The sequence below is a fragment of the Bubalus kerabau genome, chromosome 4 (genome assembly GCF_029407905.1).
Source record: "Bubalus kerabau isolate K-KA32 ecotype Philippines breed swamp buffalo chromosome 4, PCC_UOA_SB_1v2, whole genome shotgun sequence".
In the NCBI taxonomy this organism is placed as follows: Eukaryota; Metazoa; Chordata; class Mammalia; order Artiodactyla; family Bovidae; genus Bubalus; species Bubalus kerabau.
Genome location: NC_073627.1, coordinates 7,003,176 through 7,027,492, shown reverse-complemented (window position 1 = coordinate 7,027,492; position 24,317 = coordinate 7,003,176). Strand labels below are relative to the sequence as shown.

Below are 24,317 nucleotides of genomic sequence, written 5' to 3'. Positions count from 1 at the left end.
AGCTAAGATCCCACAGGCCAAAAACCCAAAACAGAAGACAAGCAATAGTGTAACACATTCAATAAAGACTTTAAGAATGGTCCACATTAAAATAAAAAACAAAACCTGAATAGTCAAGACAGAGTGATATGCTGGCATGAGGACAGACACTTAGGTCAATGGAATGGAATTGAGAGCGCAGAAATAAACCTTTATATCTATGGTCAATTGATTTTCAATGAAGGTGCTAAGAACACAATGGGGAGAGGATGGTCTTTTAAAAAGATGATGCTGGGGATGCTGTACATTCACAGGCAAAAGCATGACCCCAGGTTCTACCTCGCTCCATACAAAAAGATGACTCAAAATGGATCGCAGCAGGGCGGGCAGGTTCAGTCCCTGATCTGAGATCCCACAGCCAAAACAAACAAACGAAAATACAGTAGTGATTCTCAACCTTGGCCACACACTTAGAAACACCTGGAGGGCTCTGGAAAAAACCACCATGCTCAGGCTGAACTGCAGACTAATTAAATCATAATCTCTCAGCATGCAGCCAAGGATGAGAACCACCAATTTAAAGCGAGGGCTCTTAATCTCACAGCCAACATTTCTCAAATTGGAATGTCCCTTCAAAACATAGAGATTCCCAGCCCCCCTCCTGTAAACACTGATCTACATGTCTGAGATGAGGCTTAGACACTTGTACAGCCACTCCAGATGACTATTAGGACCAGATATGCGTCTGTCCTTCCTCCCCCAGCTCCAGGGCTTCAAGGAACCGGACGGGTGGGTCCAGGCTGCTGTTCCCTGAGATTTAGGGCCAAGAGCTCTGCGGCAGCCTAGAAGCATGTGCCTGGGTGGCCTCGGGCCCTGGAGCAGCTGGGACGGGGGTGAGGGCGATGAGGTTAAGGTTAACTACGAGGCCACTTTGCATCCGCACGCGTTGTTTGTTGGACATGGTACCACCGTCCCAACCGCCTACTTCTCAGCCCCAGTACAGCTCATCCTGCATCAGACTTGCAGGGAGCAGTATTTTTTGCTCTTTCCTGTGGTTTGGCAACTTTTCTACACCCAGGAAGGGTAGGAGCAATGGCTTGGAAAACAGAGGATGGGGACAGAAGCACAGATGACAGCAGGTTGCCCTAAGGGTTTATTTTTCATGGACAAAAGAGAGCCTCGTTGCAAAGGGTGCACACCCAATGAGCATCGCCCTGGCCCCAGCACATCGCTGAACTACAGCAGGGCTGCGCCTGCGCCCCCGCCCCGCCACCTCCCAGCGCTCACCCCCAAGGACTGCAGACTCTGGTAACTGCAGGCTGCTTGTCCCTCCCTCTGTTAAGAGACAACTGCCATGAGACGGCCAGCTCCTAGGGGACCCAAGGGGTCTTAAGAGCACGAGGTAAGCCTAGGAAGACAAAAATAGCCTCTTTAGCCCAGGTCATATTTTTAACAGCTTTGCTTTCCTTCTTGGTGCTTCCCAAGGCCAAGCCAGGAGCGAGAACAGAGGCATTGTTTTCTATCTGGAGGCAGACAGAGGAGACATTTAAAGGCTGGCTGGGTGATGGGAAGACAGCTCATTCAAGGACCCAGAGCAGGCTCTTTCTCACAAGCTGGTGAGGCAGGAAGATGAATGGTGAGGTCAGAGCTGGGGGGGTGGTCTCAGGAGGTCTCTCCCCGCCCTGGTGAGACAAGCCTCACAGGCGGGGCTGCGCCAAGCAGCGCCTGAGTAAGGCTGTCTGCAAAGGGGGCTTCAAGGGGAGGCACGAGCCGCCTTGCTGCCCTCTGGGACTTTGGGGGAGGAGATGCCACCCGTGGGAACCTCAGCCCCACAAGCATCTCAAACACAAGACCACGTGGAATTAGAGACATGCTGATCTGAATGCCAAATATGCAACCGCCTCCGACATCCTGGGGCAGTCATATCAGAACCTTCACCAAACATAAAAATAAGACTTGGCTTGTGCAATGATAATGAGCGAAGTGATTCCTGGAAAGAACCTCCTTTGGCTTCAGAGAAAGGGAGAGACGAGGGACTGGTGGGGGGTGGCTGAGAAGTTCAGTGTAGGAGCTTCACGGGCAGGCAAGTGGAGGTGGCTACCTTCCGCACCACTGGACTCCCTGGTGTCACAAAGGTGACAAGGCCTCTCCTTCTTCTTGTCCCTGGGGCAGGCTCCAGTCTTTGTGCTGTGTCTGGCTGGACACAGGACTGTAGGGGGAGGGACTTCCTGCCCTCTTTCTTCTGTCTATGCACCTTCTGGAACTTGTGGTCATAAGGGACTCACTCGCCTTCAAAAGTGGCTGATCTCCCTGGGAATTCCTTCCTCTGTTCCACACTGGGGTCAACCTGGGATGAACTCCAAGAGGTAGAGGATGAAGACAGCCAGACGTGGGAGGAGGTCCCTAGACCCGGAGGGTGATGTAGGCCTGTGTTTCCCTGCTCCGCCCACTACAGCACTGTCCCCTTGAGCCAAGACTATGGTCTTTTTTTTTTTTTTTGATGTAGTGCTAATAGTCATTGGGCTTCCCTAGAGACTCAGTGGTAAAGAATTCACCTGCCAATGCAAGGGACGTGGGTTTGATCCCTGGGTGAGGACGATCCCCTGGAGAAGGAAAAGGCAACTCCAGTATTCTTGCCTGGAAAATCTCACGGACAGAGGAGTATGACGGGCTACAGTCCATGGGGTCACAAAAGAATCAGACACAATTTAGTGACTAAACAACAACAACAGCAATGAATATTCATTAATAATGACAGTCCACGAGAGTAATGGTTCCTAATCAGAAGACTGTGGTCCTCTATTCACTCCCATCCCCAGTGCCTGGCACGGAGGGGGGCCCCCTCCTCCCTTTGTCACACGCTGAACGTGCGATGTGACCCCAATCCGCCAGGACGCTCCCCTAGAGGTCTCTCCCCTACTCCTCCTCTTCTGATGTGAAAAAGTCCAGCAAGCTAACGATGTAAGATGGAAAACACTGGGTCTGAAAGCTGGGAGAAGAATGCACTTGTGTGGTTCGAGAGACATAAATGTGAACTTGTTGCAGGAAGAAGGAACTAACCCTGCGTGTGACCTTCAGCACGATACCCTCAGGGCATCCGGATGGAGACCCACTCCGGGGCTGAGGAATAGATGAAATGCTGCAGAGGACCACCCCTGAAGAGGGGCTCAGTAACTCTAACGCCCTTTCCTCCATTCTTACCAGAAAGCTCTCCTCTTCACCGGGCCGGGCCGCCCACCACCCCAGCCCCAGGCTGTATTTTCGATACCGGGGTGGGGGTTGGGGGTGGGCTGTAAACCCTTTAGGTCTCCCATCCCCCCACCAGGAGACGGATCGCATCAGGACCGGACTGGCCGCAAGAGGTGCAGGAGGCAGGGTGTTTGGAACTTGCTGGGTCCTGGGACTCTGGGAACATCTAGGGCAGCGAGGACCGATGGGCGGGGGACCCTAGGAGCACTGGTCCCCGGGGTCCATCATCAGGCAGGGCTAGCCCGGAAGGACGCCCCACGAGGAGCTTCTTGCACTAGAGGTGTTTCTCACCCTGTGGGGCTCCCTTTCACTCTCCAGTCTTCTCTTCAGTCGCGGACATCCTCCCCGCGTCCGCCCCTCAACCTTGGTCGGTTCCTGCTGCCGCTAGGGAAGCCCCCGAGTCGCTGATCTGGCTCCAGCGCTTCTCAAACGGCTCCGGCGTTTACTCGTTGCCTAGCAACCCTGGCCGGGGAGTGGGGGGGTTGGCCAGGACGCGGGGCTGCGCGGCGCGGAAGGAAACCTGGAGCACGTGACCCTCCCATCCCGTTAAGCCATGTCTCCGGTCCCTCCTAAATTAGTCAAGCACCGGTAACGATAAACGTATGTAGGATCTTTGCCAAGGCGCTTATGCAAGTCCACAAATATGCATTTGGCAAGATTCTTAGAAAATGCAAAATGTACTACTCAGCGCTCCTCGGAGTCCTGAGCCCTGGGTGAGGCTGTTATTGATTTGCTCATGATCCAGAAGGTCAATTCCATCCCTTCCTTCAGTTTCCTTGTCTGCTAAATGGGAATTAGGACCCCCAGCTTCCTCTCTGTTACCATAGCCCCTGCACGTTGAATAGTAAGCTTAAGTCTGAACCACTAGACCAGGAAGGAAACTCCTATAAGGTAGGGGCTGGGTGTTTCCATAGCTTAGCTCTTGGTTGCTGCTGAATGAATGAATAAAATGAAATTTCTCCTTAGTTAAGACAATGAGGTGAAATAATGTAAACCAAAAGAACCCGATGTGGGGCCGGAAAACATGGGTTTGAATCCCAGCCAGGTGGTTCAGATGGTAAAGAATCTGCCTACAATGCAGGAGACTTGGGTTCCATCCCTGTGACAGGAAGATCCCCTGGAGAAGGGAATGGCAAACCACTCCCATATTCTTGCCTGGAAAATTCCATGGACAGAGGAGTCTGGTGGGCTATGATCCATGATGTCGCAAAGAGTCAGACACGACTGAGTGACTTTTGCTCACTTATTTGACTGTTTACTAACCGAGTGATGTTGGGCAAGTTGCTTTCCTTCTCTGACTCATGCTTGGTCGCTTGTGTGTGTGTGTGTTGGTCGCTTGGTCGAGTCCAACTCTTTGTGACCCCACGGACTGTAGCCCGCCAGTCTCCTCTGTCCATGGAATTCTCCAGGCAAGAATATTGGGGTGGGCTGCCATGCTCTCCTCCGGGGGATCTTCCTGACCCAGGGATGGAACCCAGGTCTTCTGCATTGCAGGCCAATTCTTTACCCTGTGTCACCAGAGAAGCCCCGCTTAGTCGCTTAGTCGTCTCCGACTCTGCGACTCCATGTACTGTAGCCCGCCAGGCTCCTCTGTCCTTGGGATTCTCCAGGGAAGAACAGTGGAGTGGGTAGCCATTCCCTTCTCCAGGGGATCTTCCCGACCCAGGGATCTTCCTGGCCCAGGGTCTCCTGCATTGCAGGTGGATTCTTTACCGTCTGAGCCACCAGACTCAACAATCCTCATTGGCCAAGGGAGGGGGCAGTTGCGGTACTCAGGATAACTGGGAGGCTCAGCTGAGCTGACGTGGCAGTGTGCCCAGGCTGGAGCTGACCACAGAACCTGCACCAGAGGCCAGCTCTGTGCCTCTCTGTGCCTGCCCACAGAGCAGGAAAATAAAGGCCCAGTAGAGATGGCGCAGAGGGACTGGGAGTGGCATGGCCAGTGGAGGTGTCTGTCCTGGCCCGCTGGGGGTCCAGGTGCTAGCGGCCTGAGAGCTGGGTGGATGGAAGCCAGGCGGTGGGTGGTAGACCAGATGCCTGGTTTCAGGAGCTACTTTCACACTGACCTGAAAGGAAGGTTCCTGGTGGTGTGTATGTGTGTGTTCAGCGGCGTTTCAGTCTTTGCCACCTCATGTACTGTAGCCTGGCAGGCTCCTCTGCCCATGGAACTTTTCAGGCAAGAATACTGGAGGGCGATGCCCTTTCCTCCTGCGGGGCATCTTCCCAACCCAGGAATCAAACCCGTGTCTCTTGCATCTCCTGCATTAGCAAGTGGATTATCACCAGCACTACGTGGGAAGCCAGAGCTCTTGGTAGAAGAAACCAGCGCTCGGAGCGGCAAGGGGATGATTAAACCACCCAGTTCTGGGGGTAAAAACAGTCCAAGGAGGGCTCCACAGGTCAGGGGCTCCCCATCGTTCATTACCTTTTCCCCAAGGGCCCCCGTCCCCACAGGGGACAGGGCAGGTAAAAGCATCGAGATGGTCAGGTGCACCTTGGGGGAGCTTTCTCACCTGAAGCTGAGGGGCTCAGCTGAGCAATTTCTGAGCCCTGACATCCTGGGGTGGGAGGGGTAAGCACAACCCTAAGGCTCTGACCTCTCCTGGGAGGGGGTCTGGGCAGAGACCTCAGAGTCCGGAGGAAAAACGATTTCCCCCAGGAGTCTGTTGACCGGTGCTCTACAACCAGCCGGAGAAGAAGAGGGTGTGGTGGGAAGAGGGGACTTGGGTTGAATCTTAATCAGTCATGTGCTCGGTCGCTCAGTCGTGTCCGGCTCTTTGCAGCCCCGTGGACTGGAGCCCGCCAGTCCTCTACCCATGGGATTCTTCAGGCAAGAATCTGGAGTGGGTTGCCATTTCTTCCTCCAGGGGATCTTCCTGACCCAGGGACTGAACCCACATCTCTTGCATCTCCTGCATTGCAGGCAGGTTCTTTACCATTAGCAGCACCCGGGCAAGGGAAGCCCAGTCTGTCAGGACCACCCCACCTTTCAGACAAGGTCTAGTTTCCGGAACAACCAACAAAACTCAAATGGGATTTTTATTGTTAACAAGCAGTTGGGGGGCAGGGGGAAGGTGGAAGCGACTGCTGAGTAACAAAGCTTGCACACATACGCACACGGGGGGTGGGGGTGCCCATCTGCTCCCCTGGACTCCTCAGTCCATGCTCCACTTGGGGAGGCTGCTGGCAGTGCTTTCTGTCACTGAGTTTTCCGTCCATGGGCACGTGTCCCTGTCTGACCCTCACGGTGTCCCTGGAAACAGGGGAGGAGGGTCCAGCGCGGCTCGCCTGGAAGCAGGAGGACGCCAGTCCCAAGGCGCAGGTGCCTTGAGAGTCCCGTCCAGGACCCGCTCGCTCTGTGCTTTCTCAGGTCCCCCGGGAGGCCAGTGTAGACCCCTGCCTCCCAGATCAGGATCCAGGAGGGCGGCTGGGCCTGCACCACGCCCCCATGCTGCAGCCCCCTCCCCTGCTCCGCCCCTCGCCTCCCACTCAGAATGTGGGCAGATCCCCTCCGCCTTCCCAGCACCAAGCCCAGCGTTTCCCAGGGCCTCGGGCGGGCTCCTTATCACTTCCGCAGGGAGCCTGTCTCTGATTCCTGCACCTACAGGAGCCGCCACCTGTCACCGCCTTTACTGGTCACAGCCTAAAACCAGAGGCTTATTTGTGTATTTATTGCCTAAGAAGCTAAGTTGTGCTTTTATGAGTGTAAGGAGCTGGTTTGTTTTGTTCACTGTGCTGGTCTGAGCTCCCAGGGGAGTGTCTGGCTTATTGTAAGTGCTCAATAGATTATTTGCTGGGGAATGCACTGCTTTGGGCCAACTATTCTCTTCCAAGGGGTAAGGTGGGCAATTCTTCAGGAGGCGAGGGGGTGGGGACCAAGAGGTTCCTCAATCCTTGCCTAGGGGTCTGGCATCATGGAGATCAGCTCTAGACATTAAATTTTTTTTTTTTTTGGATGTGTTGGGTCTCTTGCTGTGTGGGCTTTTCTCTAGTTGCAGCAAGCACGGGCTACTCTTCATCAAAGTGCGCGGGCTTCTCACTGCAGTGGCCTCTCTTGTCACAGACCTTGGGCTCAGTACTTTCAGCTCCCCGGCTCTAGAGCACAGACTCAATAGTCCTGGAGCACAGGCTTAGTTGCTCTGCGGCACATGGGATCTTCCCAGATCAGGGATCAAACCTGTGTCTCCTGCATGGGCAGGCAGATTTTTACCACCAAGTCACCAGGGAAATCCAGCTCTGGACATTTTGTCCCATCCTGATTCATGACCTCTCCCTGCCGGAAATCCACCCCCAGCCCCTTCCAAGAGCATCTTCTGAGGGTCTGCTCAGGTTCACGACTTTCCCTGTCTAAGATGTGCTTGTCTGCACACACATGCATCCACGCACTTCACAGGCACAAACGAGAGCACACAGCCTCCCCAGGCTTCCCCTACCCTCTTGCCCACATCCAACCACAGGCATCTCCAGCTGGTCCATCTGCAACCCCAGAAGGCTGCTCTCTCAGGCTGCTCTGTTCCTTCCTGCTGCAGCCCAGAAAGCTGATGTTGGCGGGGAGTCAGCGGGCACCTCCATCAACCACTCCCAGATGCTGCTCCAGCGCCTGCAGGAACTGCTGCAGCAGGGCAATGCCAGCGATGTGGTGTTGCGGGTGCAGGCCATGGGCACCGACGAGGTCCGAGTCTTCCATGCCCACCGCCTGCTGCTGGGACTGCAGAGTGAGCAGTTCCGGGAGCTGCTGAGTAACCAGAGCGAGGTGGTGTTGCAGGAGTCCCCGGACTGTGCTGCTGTCTTCGACAAGTTCATCAGGTGGGGAAGGATCAGGGGAAGACATCCCTTTCCATGTCCCTGGCTTCTCTACTCACAGGGTGATGGAAGCCCTGGCTCTTAACCCTGCCCCTTCCCTGGATGGCATTAGGATGACCATGCAACTACCTCCCTCTTCCTTCTTTGCACCAGCTTCTTGCAAAATGCAGCATGACTCCCCTGACTGAAAGCTCTGAGAGGTTTGAAGTTAGTTACCAAATACTTTCAAAGCTGTTTCCAAACCTGGCCTTGAGAGCTTTTAAGGACTATAGACTTCTAGGCCCCACCCTGAATTCCGAGCTTCACATCTAGGGTTGGGCCACTGTTTCTTATTTTAATGTCTCTGTGTGGTTTTGCTGTCTGGCCAGGTTTTGAATCACAGGGCTAGGGGGCTGCTTCCTGCTAGCGTTCTGCGCAGGGACACTGCCCACACTCTAGTCTGAGGAAGTGACCCTGCTTTAATAGCTTAGACAAGATGGCTGCAGAATATTGGTCATTTCTTCAAACTTCCAGGCAACAGAAAGAGAGATAGCACAGAAGGACAAAAGCATCTTTCCTCTACCCCCTAACTGGGAAAGATTGAAGGAAGGAGGAGAAGGGGACAACAAAGGATGAGACAGTTGGATGGTGTCACCGACTCAATGGATAAGAGTTAGAACAAGCTCCAGGAGATGGTGAAGGACAGGGAAGCCTGGTGTGCTGGTCTATGCAGTCGCAAAGAGTCGGACAGGACTGACAGACTGAACGACAATAATCTCTACCCTCAGTTCAGTTCAGTCGCTCAGTCGTGTCCGACTCTTTGTGACCCCCATGAATTGCAGCACACCAGGCCTCCCTGTCTATCACCAACTCCCAGAGTTCACTCAGACTCACGTCCATTGAGTCAGTGATGCCATCCAGCCATTTCATCTTCTGTCGTCCCCTTCTCCTCCTGCCCCCAATCCTTCCCAGCATCAGAGTCTTTTCCAATGAGTCAACTCTTCGCATGAGGTGGCCAAAGTACTGGAGTTTCAGCTTTAGCATCAATCTCTACCCTAGTCAGTTCTATTTAACCAGCCTTTCCCCCAATCCCAGTCTGTGCCTTTGCAGACATCTCATTAGCTAGAATTTAGTCATGTGATCTAAGGGATCCTGGGAAACATCTTTTGTTCCCAGAGGCAAACAGTGAAGTTAAATGGCTTGCCCACTCTTATAGCAAGTAACTGGCGGAATATGAATCCGAACCCACACTGTACACCTGGTGAAGGTAGGAGATACATCTTTCTTGCCCTAGCACAGAGCTCAATCACTCAGTGGGCGCTCAATATAGGAATCATTGACGTACTCAGTCAGGTAAGTCCTGTCCGACTCTTTGGGACCCCATGGGCTGTAGCCCACGAGGCTTATGTGTCCATGGTATTTTCCAGGCAAGGATACTGGAGGGGGTAGCCATTTCCTACTCCAGAGGATCTTCCTGACCCAGGGACAGAACCTGCGTCCCCTAAATTGGCAGGCAGATGCTTCACCAGTGAGCCACCTGTGCTCGATAAATGCTTGCTTATTTCCACGTCCCACGAGAAACCGGAGAGAAGAGGCGGTGAAGTAGGATGCGCGTGGGAAGGTCCTTCTGTTGGCTCCCTTAATGACAATACTGTCTGCCCAAGGCCGGGTACCCTCGGGACTCAGGAGGCAGCGCTGGGTAGGGTAACCGCTGGCCGCCCTGACCGCGCTCCATCTCTGTACCTCTCTGGCAGGTACCTCTACTGCGGAGAGCTGACCGTGCTGCTGGCGCAGGCCATCCCCCTGCACCAGCTGGCCACCAAGTACCGCGTGGCCTCCTTGCAGCGGGGCGTGGCCGACTATATGCGCGCGCACCTGGTGGCGGCGCGGGCCCGGCGGTGGGCTGGTACCACTACGCGGTGAGCACCGGGGACGAGGCCCTGCGCCAGAGCTGCCTGCAGTTCCTGGCCTGGAACCTGTCGGCCGTGGCGGGGAGCGCCGAGTGGGGCGCCGTGAGCCCTGAGCTGCTGGCGCAGCTGCTGCCGCGCTCGGACCTCGTGCTGCAGGACGAGCTGGAGCTCTTCCAGGCGCTGGAGGCGTGGCTGGGCCGCGCGCGGCCGCCGCCGGCCGTAGCCGAGCGCGCGCCGCGCGCCATCCGTTACCCCATGATCCCTCCGGCTCAACTGTTCCAGCTTCAGGCGCGCTCGGCCGCCCTGGCGCGCCATGGCCCGGCGGTGGCCGACCTGCTCCTTCAGGCCTACCAGTTCCACGCCGCCTCGCCGCTGCACTACGCCAAGTTTTTCGACGTCAACGGCAGCGCCTTCCTGCCCCGCAACTACCTCGCGCCCGCCTGGGGCGCCCCGTGGGTCATCAACAACCCTGCCCGCGACGATCGCAGCACCAGCTTCCAGACGCAGCTGGGCCCAAGCGGCCACGACTCGGGCCGCCGTGTCACCTGGAACGTGCTCTTCTCTCCACGCTGGCTGCCGGTAAGCCTGCGGCCCGTCTACGCAGACGCCACGGGCACCGCGCTGCCCCTCGCACGCCCTGAGGACGGCCGGCCGCGGCTGGTGGTCACGCCGGCCAGCAGCGGCGGCGACGCGGCGGGCGTGAGCTTCCAGAAGACCGTGCTGGTGGGGGCGCGCCACCACGGCCGCCTGCTGGTCCGCCACGCCTACAGCTTCCACCAGAGCAGCGAGGAGGCCGGCGACTTCCTGGCGCACGCCGACCTGCAGCGGCGCAACTCCGAGTACCTGGTGGAGAACGCCCTGCATCTCCACCTCATTGTCAAGCCCGTCTATCACACCCTCATCCAGACCCCCAAGTAGCCAACAGGCCGGGGCGGGAAGCTGAGCATCCCTGAGGCCTCTGGATCAGGAAAATAAAGGCCCAGTAGAGATGGCGCAGAGGGACTGGGAGTGGCATGGCCAGTGGAGGTGTCTGTCCTGGCCCGCTGGGGGTCCAGGTGCTAGCGGCCTGAGAGCTGGGTGGATGGAAGCCAGGCGGTGGGTGGTAGACCAGATGCCTGGTTTCAGGAGCTACTTTCACACTGACCTGAAAGGAAGGTTCCTGGTGGTGTGTATGTGTGTGTTCAGCGGCGTTTCAGTCTTTGCCACCTCATGTACTGTAGCCTGGCAGGCTCCTCTGCCCATGGAACTTTTCAGGCAAGAATACTGGAGGGCGATGCCCTTTCCTCCTGCGGGGCATCTTCCCAACCCAGGAATCAAACCCGTGTCTCTTGCATCTCCTGCATTAGCAAGTGGATTATCACCAGCACTACGTGGGAAGCCAGAGCTCTTGGTAGAAGAAACCAGCGCTCGGAGCGGCAAGGGGATGATTAAACCACCCAGTTCTGGGGGTAAAAACAGTCCAAGGAGGGCTCCACAGGTCAGGGGCTCCCCATCGTTCATTACCTTTTCCCCAAGGGCCCCCGTCCCCACAGGGGACAGGGCAGGTAAAAGCATCGAGATGGTCAGGTGCACCTTGGGGGAGCTTTCTCACCTGAAGCTGAGGGGCTCAGCTGAGCAATTTCTGAGCCCTGACATCCTGGGGTGGGAGGGGTAAGCACAACCCTAAGGCTCTGACCTCTCCTGGGAGGGGGTCTGGGCAGAGACCTCAGAGTCCGGAGGAAAAACGATTTCCCCCAGGAGTCTGTTGACCGGTGCTCTACAACCAGCCGGAGAAGAAGAGGGTGTGGTGGGAAGAGGGGACTTGGGTTGAATCTTAATCAGTCATGTGCTCGGTCGCTCAGTCGTGTCCGGCTCTTTGCAGCCCCGTGGACTGGAGCCCGCCAGTCCTCTACCCATGGGATTCTTCAGGCAAGAATCTGGAGTGGGTTGCCATTTCTTCCTCCAGGGGATCTTCCTGACCCAGGGACTGAACCCACATCTCTTGCATCTCCTGCATTGCAGGCAGGTTCTTTACCATTAGCAGCACCCGGGCAAGGGAAGCCCAGTCTGTCAGGACCACCCCACCTTTCAGACAAGGTCTAGTTTCCGGAACAACCAACAAAACTCAAATGGGATTTTTATTGTTAACAAGCAGTTGGGGGGCAGGGGGAAGGTGGAAGCGACTGCTGAGTAACAAAGCTAGATGGCTTTCCAGCCCCCAGCCACAGTAAGGGAAATGCCCGTCGGGCCCTTCCCCAACCATCCAGCATGCCCTTGTCCCAGATGTGGGCCCAGGAGCCCTAATCCCACGAACAGTCCCTCCCTGCTCCACCCCCGCCCCACATTCCTCAGGCCAATCTGGTTGCAGATCTTAGAATAGAGTTTCGGCAACAGGAGTCTCTGCCCAGAGAGCCCTGGGATCCAGGGCTGGGAAGCCAGGGAGCCCTGCCATCCAGGCCATGCCTCCTGGGCTCAGCTCCCCTTCCCGTTGGCACTGAAGGCACGGAAGTGTGGGGGCAGGCACCCCCATGGTTCCTGGGTCCCAGGGGCCCCAGCCTTCTGAGATCCCGAGCTCCTGACGCCAAGTCATCCCCATCTGCCCAGCCTCCGTCTCCCTTTGCTGCCACACCCCATCAAGCCTTGGCGGGCAGGAGGGCCGGTTCCGGGCAGGGCCCCTCAGTTGTGCCGTAAGCATCCGTTTTTGCCTTTGGTGCTTGTGCCATAGGTCAGGCGGGGCATCCGAGCAACCCGTTCGGAAACATCGCCTGGGTTGGAGGGGGCAGCGACAGGGGAGGTGTCCTCCGGGCCTGCGACAGGGAAGGGCCAGGAGCTCTGCTTTAAGGCATGCCTCTCCATGCCCTCTAGTCACCCACAGTGGCTCTGAACTCCCTAGGGGCACCTCCCCCCCCAGAGGCCAGTCCCACTAATAGTCTTCAGGAGCCCAGTTTCCAGCAAGGGGCAGCCATAGGGGCAGGGAGCTCAACCAGTCTCCTCCCTGGCCTGGCCAAGGGCTCCCCTCTCCCCATTGCTATCCCTGCCCCCCCACCCCCCCCCACTTGCTGGTACTCACCCGAGTTCTGGCACGGAGGAAGTTTGACCTTGGCCATAGGCAGTGTGGCCTTTCCCAGGGGCCGGACGGTAGGGGTCAGGTGCCCAACCACTGGCATCCTCTGTTCTGAGGTGTGATTCTCCACGGAACAGGGTCCAGCGACGTGCATCTTGGGGCGGGAGAGCTGCGTTGGCTGGAGAGCCAGATGAGCTCGGAGCTGGGTGAGGATCTGATATAGGAGATGTTAGGTTCAGTTGGGGGACACTCCATGGAGAGTGGTGCACAGCTAGGGGTACCCTGGGGCCTCTGGAGGAGTCCAGCCTTCAGAACCCGGCAAGGAGGGGGCCCAGACACCCCCAGCTCCTGTCCCTCTAGGCTCACCCCTTGTCCTGTGACTTCAAAGGCCTGGGACCTCCGCTTCACCTCCAGGGAGTCCTCACGTTTCTTTCTTGGGCTTTTCTTCTGGCCTTACAGCGTGGGACAAGGGCCATCGCCATGACGCTCGACTGCCCGGGATGGCGCCTCGCCTGTGCTGCTGGACAGGCTGTCCTCGTTGGTGGCGTGCTGGAGGGTGGGGCTGGGTGGCCGCTTGCAGGCCAGCGGTCCGGGTGGCCACACGTCATCAGTCTCGCCCAGCGAGTGCAGGGACAGGCTGCTCTGCTTTATGGTGGGTGCCAGCAGTTGGCACCCCTTGGCCCCCAGGGCCTGCGATTGGTGCCTGGCAGCCTTCCCGCTGATGCTCTTGGTGTCGGCTGTGGTCTCCTTCCTCCCTGCGGCAGGACAGAGCGGCACCCACCCCGGGATCAAGGCCACATTTCCCCCCGCCCTCCTGCACCTCCAACACCCCTTTCTCTGCTGCAGCTCACCCCAACTTGCTTGCTGTTTGAGAAACTTTGGGCAAGTTTCTGAGCCTTTTTTTCATCTGTAAACTGACGATGGTAAAACTAGCCTCAGTGGGTTGGGAAGGGTTTTTTTTGACCATGACACACGGCATACGGGATCTAAGTTCCCTGACTGGGGATCGAAATTTCACCCACTGCAGTGGAAGTGCTGAGTCTTAACCACTGAAATGCCAGGGAAGTCCCAGGTTCTGAAGATGGATTGCTGAGCTATGAGGGTCACCTGTGGCCACAGGGTAGGGAGGATTCGGACTCTATTTGCTATTACAGTTATTTCCGAGTGGGAAGTGGAGGGGGCTTGACCCCAAGGGCCATGTGTTCCCCATTCTGTTTCCAATTGTGTCCCCTGCTCTGTGTGGACAGAGCAGGTGGTTACTCTTCTCTGGGTACTGGTGCCTCTCTTTCTAGAATGATGCCTGGGTGTGTTCAGCAGAGGAGAGGGAAGGAAGGGGCTTCGGCTGGGTGCGCTGAGCTATTGAGATCATGCCAGGCTCAGGCTGATGGGGGTTGGGGGAGGCAGGGGACACACCTTTGAGGGACAAGGGGATCTCCGACAGATTCTCGATGCTTTCAGGGGAGGAGTTGATCTTGCCATTCAGACCGACCTGAGTGGCAGCTTGTGAGATGAATGGGTTGGGAAGAGAAGCCATTGGACCCAGCAGGAACCCTATGTCCTCAGAGGGCTGTTTTGGAAAAGTTCCATCCCAACCACTGGGTGTCCCTCCCGGGTACTCCCGCCCACATCCAGGGACCCGTGGGGCCCACTGCTCACCTCCTGCATCACCAGGTTGACAGCCCGGATTCGGGGTGGGGTGGGCATAAAGGAGCCCTTCGCTTGCCAGGCCCGGGAGCTGGCCTTGAACGGGTGCTTGGCTTCACTGAGGTCGGCAGAGGAGGATGGGCAGCTGTTGCCCAGGCTGGTACCACGGGGGTCCCAGCGCCACCCCTCCTGAGAACTGTTGCATTGTGGGAACGAGGACCCCAAAGTCCTGGCTCCAGACCTGTGCCCCCCTCCCCTCTTTCCTGCTCCATCCTCCCTGGGAAGCCAGGTCTGGGCTGGCATCTCTGAGACATGGCCTGGTGGCTCAGGCGGGCTGGATGGCTGGAAGTGGTCCTCAGCTCACCTCTCAGTGCCGAGCAGAGGAGGAAGCTTCCGTGCTGGTGCGGGGACTCAGAGTTTGGCATCTTGACGCTCTCTAGGTCAGACTCCTCCGGGGTCGGCATGGTTCCTGGTGGGCTAAGCTTGGGCAAGGCGCTGTCCTGGGGAGAGGAAAGGAGGGAGAGGGCAGTTGGAAGACTTGGTCTCAGACTGAGTAAACAGCCTGGGTGACACAGGCACACAGAGTGTCTGGGGCTGTAATCTGGGCTGGGAGCCCCAGAAGACAGGGGGGCTTGTGTGCTGAGTCCCCAGGGGCCAGCCGTGGTCTGCTAGGCATCCCCAGTGGCACTGCCTGGTGGCCTGGGCTCCTGGGAGGGCATCTGGGGCCTTTAGTGATATCTCAGATGGCCAACCCTGACCCTCAGACCCTGGATGGGGACACGTGTGGCAGAAGAACAGCACGGGAGTGGAGCTTGGTGAGGCTTTGGGTCAGATAAGGAGGAGGAGGAGGAGGAGGTGTCAGCTTTCTGGGGACCAGCCAGCACGGTCCCGAGGCCACCCTACTTGCTGGCAGGCGCCGCCCTGGGCATCAGCCCTGCCCCTAGCACAGGGGCGCATTGTCCGGCCCGGGCGCCCACCTGCAGGGCCCGAGAGGCCAGGCGGTCCATCATGGTGGCACGCTCCAGGTTGCCCTCCTCCTGCTCCCGCAGGTACACTTCGTACAGCTCCTTCAGATGCTGCAGCACAGCCAGGTTGCAGTCTGCGGTGGGGGAGCGGAGAGGCAGGGCTCAGTGCGCGCTCTCGGGCTCTCGGCGGGTCGGACGCGCGGGGTGTAGGTAGCGAGGGGACCCTACCCTGGATGAGCTGCCGCTGGGCGCGGATGATCTCCTCGCAGAGGCTGCCGCGCTGCTCCAGGCGGCGCAGGGCCTCGCGGCGGTGGCGGAGCGCGCCGTCGCGGAGCAGGGCTTGCGACTGCATCTCGGCGTTCTTCAGCTCCAGCTCGTGCACGCGGCAGAGCAGGCCGAGCGCCTCGCGCTGCTGCTCCGAGCTGACGCGCCGCGGCAGCGTCTGCTCCAGGCGGCGGCCCCGCGCGCGCAGCTCTCGGCACCGCTGCTCCAGCGCCAGCTGGGGAGCCGAGCGGGCCGTCAGCACCAGGTGGCCGGTGAGGGGCCGCCCGCACCCGCCGCTGAGCGGGTCCTCGCCCTTCCAAGCCCCCGGATGCTGTGCGGCCGGCTGAAGCCCCACTCCGAGGCCCGCTTTTCGAAGCTGTGTCTTGAACTCTGCAACCGGGGACTGCTCCTGAGGGACCCCTCTGTGCCCACCTTCTTGCAACCCATCCCTGAAACAGGCTCCGTGCAGTGAAGTCGCTCAGTTCTGTTCGACTCTTTGCGACCCCATGGACCGCAGCCCGCCAGGCTCCTTCTTCCATGGGATTCTCCAGGCGAGGATATTGGAGTGGGCTGCCATTTCCTTCTCCAAGGGATCTTCCCGACCCAGGGAGGGAACCTCGGTCTCCCGCATTGGCGGGCGGACTCTACCATCTGAGCCACCAGGGAATCCAGGGAAATGAGCTCCGTGGACCAGCTCAACCGCAGCCCATCTCATGCCCTCTGGACTGGTGGACCCTGAAGCCCCTTGGTATGGCTATGCTCCAGAACAGAGAAGGAGATCTGGAAAATCCTCATTAAAATGTTGGCTAACAGTTTCCTGAGTCTTTAATATGTGAAAGGATTTATTTACTCTTCTCATCAACCCCACGAGGGTGGACCACTCCCATTTTAAAGATGAGTTCTTGCCTGGAGAATCCCATGGACACAGGAGGCTGGTGGGCTATAGTCCAGGGGGTAGCAAAGAGTCAGACCCAACTGAGCGACTGAGTCCACACACACAAAGCGTTAGTCCCTCACTGGTGTCTGACTCTGTGACCCGCCAGGCTCCTGTGTCCATGGGGTTCTCCAGGCAAGAATACTGGAGTGGGTAGCCATTTCCTACTCCAGAGGATCTTCCTGACCCAGGGACAGAACCTGCGTCCCCTAAATTGGCAGGCGGATGCTTCACCACTGAGCCACCTGTGGTCGATAAATGCTTGCTTATTTCCACGTCCCACGAGAAACCGGAGAGAAGAGGCGGTGAAGTAGGATGCGCGTGGGAAGGTCCTTCTGTTGGCTCCCTTAATGACAATACTGTCTGCCCAAGGCCGGGTACCCTCGGGACTCAGGAGGCAGCGCTGGGTAGGGTAACCGCTGGCCGCCCTGACCGCGCTCCATCTCTGTACCTCTCTGGCAGGTACCTCTACTGCGGAGAGCTGACCGTGCTGCTGGCGCAGGCCATCCCCCTGCACCAGGTGGCCACCAAGTACCGCGTGGCCTCCTTGCAGCGGGGCGTGGCCGACTATATGCGCGCGCACCTGGTGGCGGCGCGGGCCCGGCGGTGGGCTGGTACCACTACGCGGTGAGCACCGGGGACGAGGCCCTGCGCCAGAGCTGCCTGCAGTTCCTGGCCTGGAACCTGTCGGCCGTGGCGGGGAGCGCCGAGTGGGGCGCCGTGAGCCCTGAGCTGCTGGCGCAGCTGCTGCCGCGCTCGGACCTCGTGCTGCAGGACGAGCTGGAGCTCTTCCAGGCGCTGGAGGCGTGGCTGGGCCGCGCGCGGCCGCCGCCGGCCGTGGACGAGTGCGCGCTGTGCGCCATTCGTTAGCCCATGATCCCTCCGGCGCAGCTGTTCCAGCTTCAGGCGCACTCGGCCGCCCTGGCGCGCCATGGCCCGGCGGTGGCCGACCTGCTCCTTCAGGCCTACCAGTTCCACGCCGCCTCGCCGCTGCACTACGCCAAGTTTTTCGACGTCAATGGCAGCGCCTTCCTGCCCCGCAACTACCTCGCGCCCGCCTGGGGCGCCCCGTGGGTCATCAACAACCCTGCCCGCGACGATCGCAGCACCAGCTTCCAGACGCAGCTGGGCCCAAGCGGCCACGACTCGGGCCGCCGTGTCACCTGGAACGTGCTCTTCTCTCCACGCTGGCTGCCGGTGAGCCTGCGGCCCGTCTACGCAGACGCCACGGGCACCGCGCTGCCCCTCGCACGCCCTGAGGACGGCCGGCCGCGGCTGGTGGTCACGCCGGCCAGCAGCGGCGGCGACGCGGCGGGCGTGAGCTTCCAGAAGACCGTGCTGGTGGGGGCGCGCCACCACGGCCGCCTGCTGGTCCGCCACGCCTACAGCTTCCACCAGAGCAGCGAGGAGGCCGGCGACTTCCTGGCGCACGCCGACCTGCAGCGGCGCAACTCCGAGTACCTGGTGGAGAACGCCCTGCATCTCCACCTCATTGTCAAGCCCGTCTATCACACCCTCATCCGGACCCCCAAGTAGCCAACAGGCCGGGGCGGGAAGCTGAGCATCCCTGAGGCCTCTGGATCAGGAAAATAAAGGCCCAGTAGAGATGGCGCAGAGGGACTGGGAGTGGCATGGCCAGTGGAGGTGTCTGTCCTGGCCCGCTGGGGGTCCAGGTGCTAGCGGCCTGAGAGCTGGGTGGATGGAAGCCAGGCGGTGGGTGGTAGACCAGATGCCTGGTTTCAGGAGCTACTTTCACACTGACCTGAAAGGAAGGTTCCTGGTGGTGTGTATGTGTGTGTTCAGCGGCGTTTCAGTCTTTGCCACCTCATGTACTGTAGCCTGGCAGGCTCCTCTGCCCATGGAACTTTTCAGGCAAGAATACTGGAGGGCGATGCCCTTTCCTCCTGCGGGGCATCTTCCCAACCCAGGAATCAAACCCGTGTCTCTTGCATCTCCTGCATTAGCAAGTGGATTATCACCAGCACTACGTGGGAAGCCAGAGCTCTTGGTAGAAGAAACCAGCGCTCGGAGCGGCAAGGGGATGATTAAACCACCCAGTTCTGGGGGTAAAAACAGTCCAAGGAGGGCTCCACAGGTCAGGGGCTCCCCATCGTTCATTACCTTTTCCCCAAGGGCCCCCGTCCCCACAGGGGACAGGGCAGGTAAAAGCATCGAGATGGTCAGGTGCACCTTGGGGGAGCTTTCTCACCTGAAGCTGAGGGGCTCAGCTGAGCAATTTCTGAGCCCTGACATCCTGGGGTGGGAGGGGTAAGCACAACCCTAAGGCTCTGACCTCTCCTGGGAGGGGGTCTGGGCAGAGACCTCAGAGTCCGGAGGAAAAACGATTTCCCCCAGGAGTCTGTTGACCGGTGCTCTACAACCAGCCGGAGAAGAAGAGGGTGTGGTGGGAAGAGGGGACTTGGGTTGAATCTTAATCAGTCATGTGCTCGGTCGCTCAGTCGTGTCCGGCTCTTTGCAGCCCCGTGGACTGGAGCCCGCCAGTCCTCTACCCATGGGATTCTTCAGGCAAGAATCTGGAGTGGGTTGCCATTTCTTCCTCCAGGGGATCTTCCTGACCCAGGGACTGAACCCACATCTCTTGCATCTCCTGCATTGCAGGCAGGTTCTTTACCATTAGCAGCACCCGGGCAAGGGAAGCCCAGTCTGTCAGGACCACCCCACCTTTCAGACAAGGTCTAGTTTCCGGAACAACCAACAAAACTCAAATGGGATTTTTATTGTTAACAAGCAGTTGGGGGGCAGGGGGAAGGTGGAAGCGACTGCTGAGTAACAAAGCTAGATGGCTTTCCAGCCCCCAGCCACAGTAAGGGAAATGCCCGTCGGGCCCTTCCCCAACCATCCAGCATGCCCTTGTCCCAGATGTGGGCCCAGGAGCCCTAATCCCACGAACAGTCCCTCCCTGCTCCACCCCCGCCCCACATTCCTCAGGCCAATCTGGTTGCAGATCTTAGAATAGAGTTTCGGCAACAGGAGTCTCTGCCCAGAGAGCCCTGGGATCCAGGGCTGGGAAGCCAGGGAGCCCTGCCATCCAGGCCATGCCTCCTGGGCTCAGCTCCCCTTCCCGTTGGCACTGAAGGCACGGAAGTGTGGGGGCAGGCACCCCCATGGTTCCTGGGTCCCAGGGGCCCCAGCCTTCTGAGATCCCGAGCTCCTGACGCCAGGTCATCCCCATCTGCCCAGCCTCCGTCTCCCTTTGCTGCCACACCCCATCAAGCCTTGGCGGGCAGGAGGGCTGGTTCCGGGCAGGGCCCCTCAGTTGTGCCGTAAGCATCCGTTTTTGCCTTGGGTGCTTGTGCCATAGGTCAGGCGGGGCATCCGACCAACCCTTTCGGAAACATCGCCTGGGTTGGAGCTGGCAGCGACAGGGGAGGTGTCCTCCGGGCCTGCGACAGGGAAGGGCCAGGAGCTCTGCTTTAAGGCATGCCTCTCCATGCCCTCTAGTCACCCACAGTGGCTCTGAACTCCCTAGGGGCACCTCCCCCCCCAGAGGCCAGTCCCACTAATAGTCTTCAGGAACCCAGTTTCCAGCAAGGGGCAGCCATAGGGGCAGGGAGCTCAACCAGTCTCCTCCCTGGCCTGGCCAAGGGCTCCCCTCTCCCCATTGCTATCCCTGCCCCCCCCCCCCCCACTTGCTGGTACTCACCCGAGTTCTGGCACGGAGGAAGTTTGACCTTGGCCATAGGCAGCGTGGCCTTTCCCAGTGGCCTGATGGTAGGGGTCAGGTGCCCAATCACTGGCATCCTCTCTTCTGTGGTGTGACTCTCCACAGGACAGAGTCCAGCGACGTGCATCTTGGGGCGGGAGAGCTTCATTGGCTGGAGAGCTAGATGAGCTGGGAGCTGTGTGGGGATCTGATACAAGGAGATGTTAGGTTCAGTTGGGGGACACTCCATGGAGAGTGGTGCACAGCTAGGGGTACCCTGGGGCCTCTGGAGGAGTCCAGCCTTCAGAACCGGACAAGGAGGGGGCCCAGACACCCCCAGCTCCTGTCCCTCTAGGCTCACCCCTTGTCCTGTGATTTCAACGCCCTGGGACTTCCGCTTCCTCTTTGCCTCCAGGGACTCCTCTCGTTTCTTTCTTGGGCTTTTCTTCTGGCCTTGCAGCGGGGGACAAGGGCCATCGCCATGACGCTCGACTGCCCGGGATGGAGCCTCGCCTGTGCTGCTGGACAGGCTGTCCTCGCTGGCGGCGTGCTGGAGGGTGGGGCTGGGCGGCCGCTTGCAGGCCAGCGGTCCGGGCAGCTGCACATCATCAGTCTCGCCCAGCAAGTGCAGGGACAGGCTGCTCTGCTTTATGGTGGGTGCCAGCAGTTGGCGCGCCTCGGCCCCCAGGGCCTGTGAACGGCGCCGGGCAGCCTTCCCGGTGATGCTCTTGGTGTCGGCTGTGGTCTCCTTCCTCCCTGCGGCAGGACAGAGCGGCACCCACCCCGGGATCAAGGCCACATTTCCCCCCGCCCTCCTGCACCTCCAACACCCCTTTCTCTGCTGCAGCTCACCCCAACTTGCTTGCTGTTTGAGAAACTTTGGGTAAGTTTCTGAGCCTTTTTTTCATCTGTAAACTGACGATGGTAAAACTAGCCTCAGTGGGTTGGGAAGATTTTTTTTTTTTTGACCATGACACACGGCATACAGGATCTTAGTTCCCTGACTGGGGATCGAACCTTCACCCGCTGCAGTGGAAGTGCTGAGTCTTAACCACTGGACTGCCAGGGAAGTCCCAGGTTCTGAGGATGGATTGCTGAGATAATGAGGGTAGCCTGAGGCCACAAGGTAGGGTGGATTCGAACTCTCAATGCTATTACATTTATTTCCGAGTGGGTAGTGCAGGGGGCTTGACCCCAAGGGCCATGTGTTCCCCATTCTGTTTCCAATTGTGTCCCCTGCTCTGTGTGGACAGAGCAGGTGGTTACTCTTCTCTGGGTACTGGTGCCTCTCTTTCTAGAATGATGCCTGGGTGTGTTCAGCAGAGGAGAGGGAAGGAAGGGGCTTTGGCTGGGTGCGCTGAGCTATTGAGATCATGCCAGGCTCAGGCTGATGGGGGTTGGGGGAGGCAGGGGACACACCTTTGAGGGACAAGGGGATCTCCGACAGATTCTCGATGTTTTCAGGGGAGGAGTTGATCTGGCCGATCAGACCGACCTGAGTGGCGGCCTGTGAGATGAATGGGTTGGGAAGAGAAGCCATTGGACCCAGCAGGAACCCTATGTCCTCAGAGGGCTGTTTTGGAAAAGTTCCATCCCAACCACTGGGTGTCCCTCCCGGGTACTCCCGCCCACATCCAGGGACCCGTGGGGCCCACTGCTCACCTCCTGCATCACCAGGTTGCCGGCCGGGATTCGGGGTGGGGTGGGCATAAAGGAGCCCTTCGCTTGCCAGGCCCAGGAGCTGGTCTTGACTGGGTGCTTGGCTTCACTGAGGTCGGCAGAGGAGGATGGGCAGCTGTTGCCCAGGCTGGTACCACGGGGGTCCCAGCGCCATCCCTCCTGAGAACTGTTGCATTGTGGGAACAAGGACCCCAAAGTCCTGGCTCCAGACCTGTGCCCCCCTCCCCTCTTTCCTGCTCCATCCTCCCTGGGAAGCCAGGTCTGGGCTGGCATCTCTGAGACATGGCCTGGTGGCTCAGGCGGGCTGGATGGCTGGAAGTGGTCCTCAGCTCACCTCTCAGTGCCGAGCAGAGGGAGGAAGCTTCCGTGCTGGTGTGGGGACTCGGAGTTAGGTATCTTGACCTTGTCTAGGTCAGACTCCTCCGGAGTCAGCACGGTTCCTGGTGGGCTAAGCTTGGGCAAGGCGCTGTCCTGGGGAGAGGAAAGGAGGGAGAGGGCAGTTGGAAGACTTGGTCTCAGACTGAGTAAACAGCCTGGGTGACACAGGCACACAGAGTGTCTGGGGCTGTAATCTGGGCTGGGAGCCCCAGAAGACAGGGGGGCTTGTGTGCTGAGTCCCCAGGGGCCAGCCGTGGTCTGCTAGGCATCCCCAGTGGCACTGCCTGGTGGCCTGGGCTCCTGGGAGGGCATCTGGGGCCCTTAGTGATATCTCAGATGGCCAACCCTGACCCTCAGACCCTGGATGGGGACACGTGTGGCAGAAGAACAGCACGGGAGTGGAGCTTGGTGAGGCTTTGGGTCGGATAAGGAGGAGGAGGAGGAGGAGGAGGAGGAAGAGGTGTCCGCTTTCTGGGGACCAGCCAGCACGGTCCCGAGGCCACCCTACTTGCTGGCAGGCGCCGCCCTGGGCATCAGCCCTGCCCCTAGCACAGGGGCGCATTGTCCGGCCCGGGCGCCCACCTGCAGGGCCCGAGAGGCCAGGCGGTCCATCATGGTGGCACGCTCCAGGTTGCCCTCCTCCTGCTCCCGCAGGTACACTTCGTACAGCTCCTTCAGATGCTGCGGCACAGCCAGGTTGCAGTCTGCGGTGGGGGAGCGGAGAGGCAGGGCTCAGTGCGCGCTCTCGGGCTCTCGGCGGGTCGGACGCGCGGGGTGTAGGTAGCGAGGGGACCCTACCCTGGATGAGCTGCCGCTGGGCGCGGATGATCTCCTCGCAGAGGCTGCGGCGCTGCTCCAGGCGGCGCAGGGCCTCGCGGCGGTGGCGGAGCGCGCCGTCGCGGAGCAGGGCTTGCGACTGCATCTCGGCGTTCTTCAGCTCCAGCTCGTGCACGCGGCAGAGCAGGCCGAGCGCCTCGCGCTGCTGCTCCGAGCTGACGCGCCGCGGCAGCGTCTGCTCCAGGCGGCGGCCCCGCGCGCGCAGCTCTCGGCACCGCTGCTCCAGCGCCAGCTGGGGAGCCGAGCGGGCCGTCAGCACCAGGTGGCCGGTGAGCGGCCGCCCGCACCCGCCGCTGAGCGGGTCCTCGCCCTTCCAAGCCCCCGGATGCTGTGCGGCCGGCTGAAGCCCCACTCCGAGGCCCGCTTTTCGAAGCTGTGTCTTGAACTCTGCAACCGGGGACTGCTCCTGAGGGACCCCTCTGTGCCCACCTTCTTGCAACCCATCCCTGAAACAGGCTCCGTGCAGTGAAGTCGCTCAGTTCTGTTCGACTCTTTGCGACCCCATGGACCGCAGCCCGCCAGGCTCCTTCTTCCATGGGATTCTCCAGGCGAGGATATTGGAGTGGGCTGCCATTTCCTTCTCCAAGGGATCTTCCCGACCCAGGGAGGGAACCTCGGTCTCCCGCATTGGCGGGCGGACTCTACCATCTGAGCCACCAGGGAATCCAGGGAAATGAGCTCCGTGGACCAGCTCAACCGCAGCCCATCTCATGCCCTCTGGACTGGTGGACCCTGAAGCCCCTTGGTATGGCTATGCTCCAGAACAGAGAAGGGAGATCTGGAAAATCCTCATTAAAATGTTGGCTAACAGTTTTCTGAGTCTTTAGTATGTGAAAGGATTTATTTACTCTTCTCATCAACCCCACGAGGGTGGACCACTCCCATTTTAAAGATGAGTTCTTGCCTGGAGAATCCCATGGACACAGGAGGCTGGTGGGCTATAGTCCAGGGGGTAGCAAAGAGTCGGACCCAACTGAGCGACTGAGTC

The 24,317-nt window shown here is 59.1% G+C and overlaps 1 protein-coding gene and 2 pseudogenes across 1 annotated transcript in view; 2 read left to right on the top strand and 1 right to left on the bottom strand.

Moving 5' to 3' along the window:
• The first annotated feature begins 829 nt into the window (after window positions 1–829).
• LOC129650763 (BTB/POZ domain-containing protein 17-like) lies at window positions 830–10,838 on the top strand (annotated as a pseudogene).
• Window positions 10,839–11,658: 820 nt separating this feature from the next.
• LOC129648596 (kinesin-like protein KIF19) overlaps window positions 11,659–24,317 on the bottom strand; it is a 35,972-nt gene continuing 23,313 nt past the window's right edge. The window contains exons 13-20 of the mRNA XM_055575048.1: window positions 23,291–23,561; window positions 23,075–23,196; window positions 22,449–22,585; window positions 22,097–22,202; window positions 21,854–21,941; window positions 20,796–21,190; window positions 12,970–13,132; window positions 11,659–12,706 (exon numbers count right to left, since the gene is read on the bottom strand). Of these exons, the coding sequence (XP_055431023.1) occupies window positions 12,576–12,706; window positions 12,970–13,132; window positions 20,796–21,190; window positions 21,854–21,941; window positions 22,097–22,202; window positions 22,449–22,585; window positions 23,075–23,196; window positions 23,291–23,561 (1,413 nt within the window). The 3' untranslated portion in view covers window positions 11,659–12,575. The remainder of the gene's footprint in view (window positions 12,707–12,969; window positions 13,133–20,795; window positions 21,191–21,853; window positions 21,942–22,096; window positions 22,203–22,448; window positions 22,586–23,074; window positions 23,197–23,290; window positions 23,562–24,317) is intronic.
• On the top strand, window positions 16,550–18,401 carry LOC129651076 (BTB/POZ domain-containing protein 17-like; annotated as a pseudogene).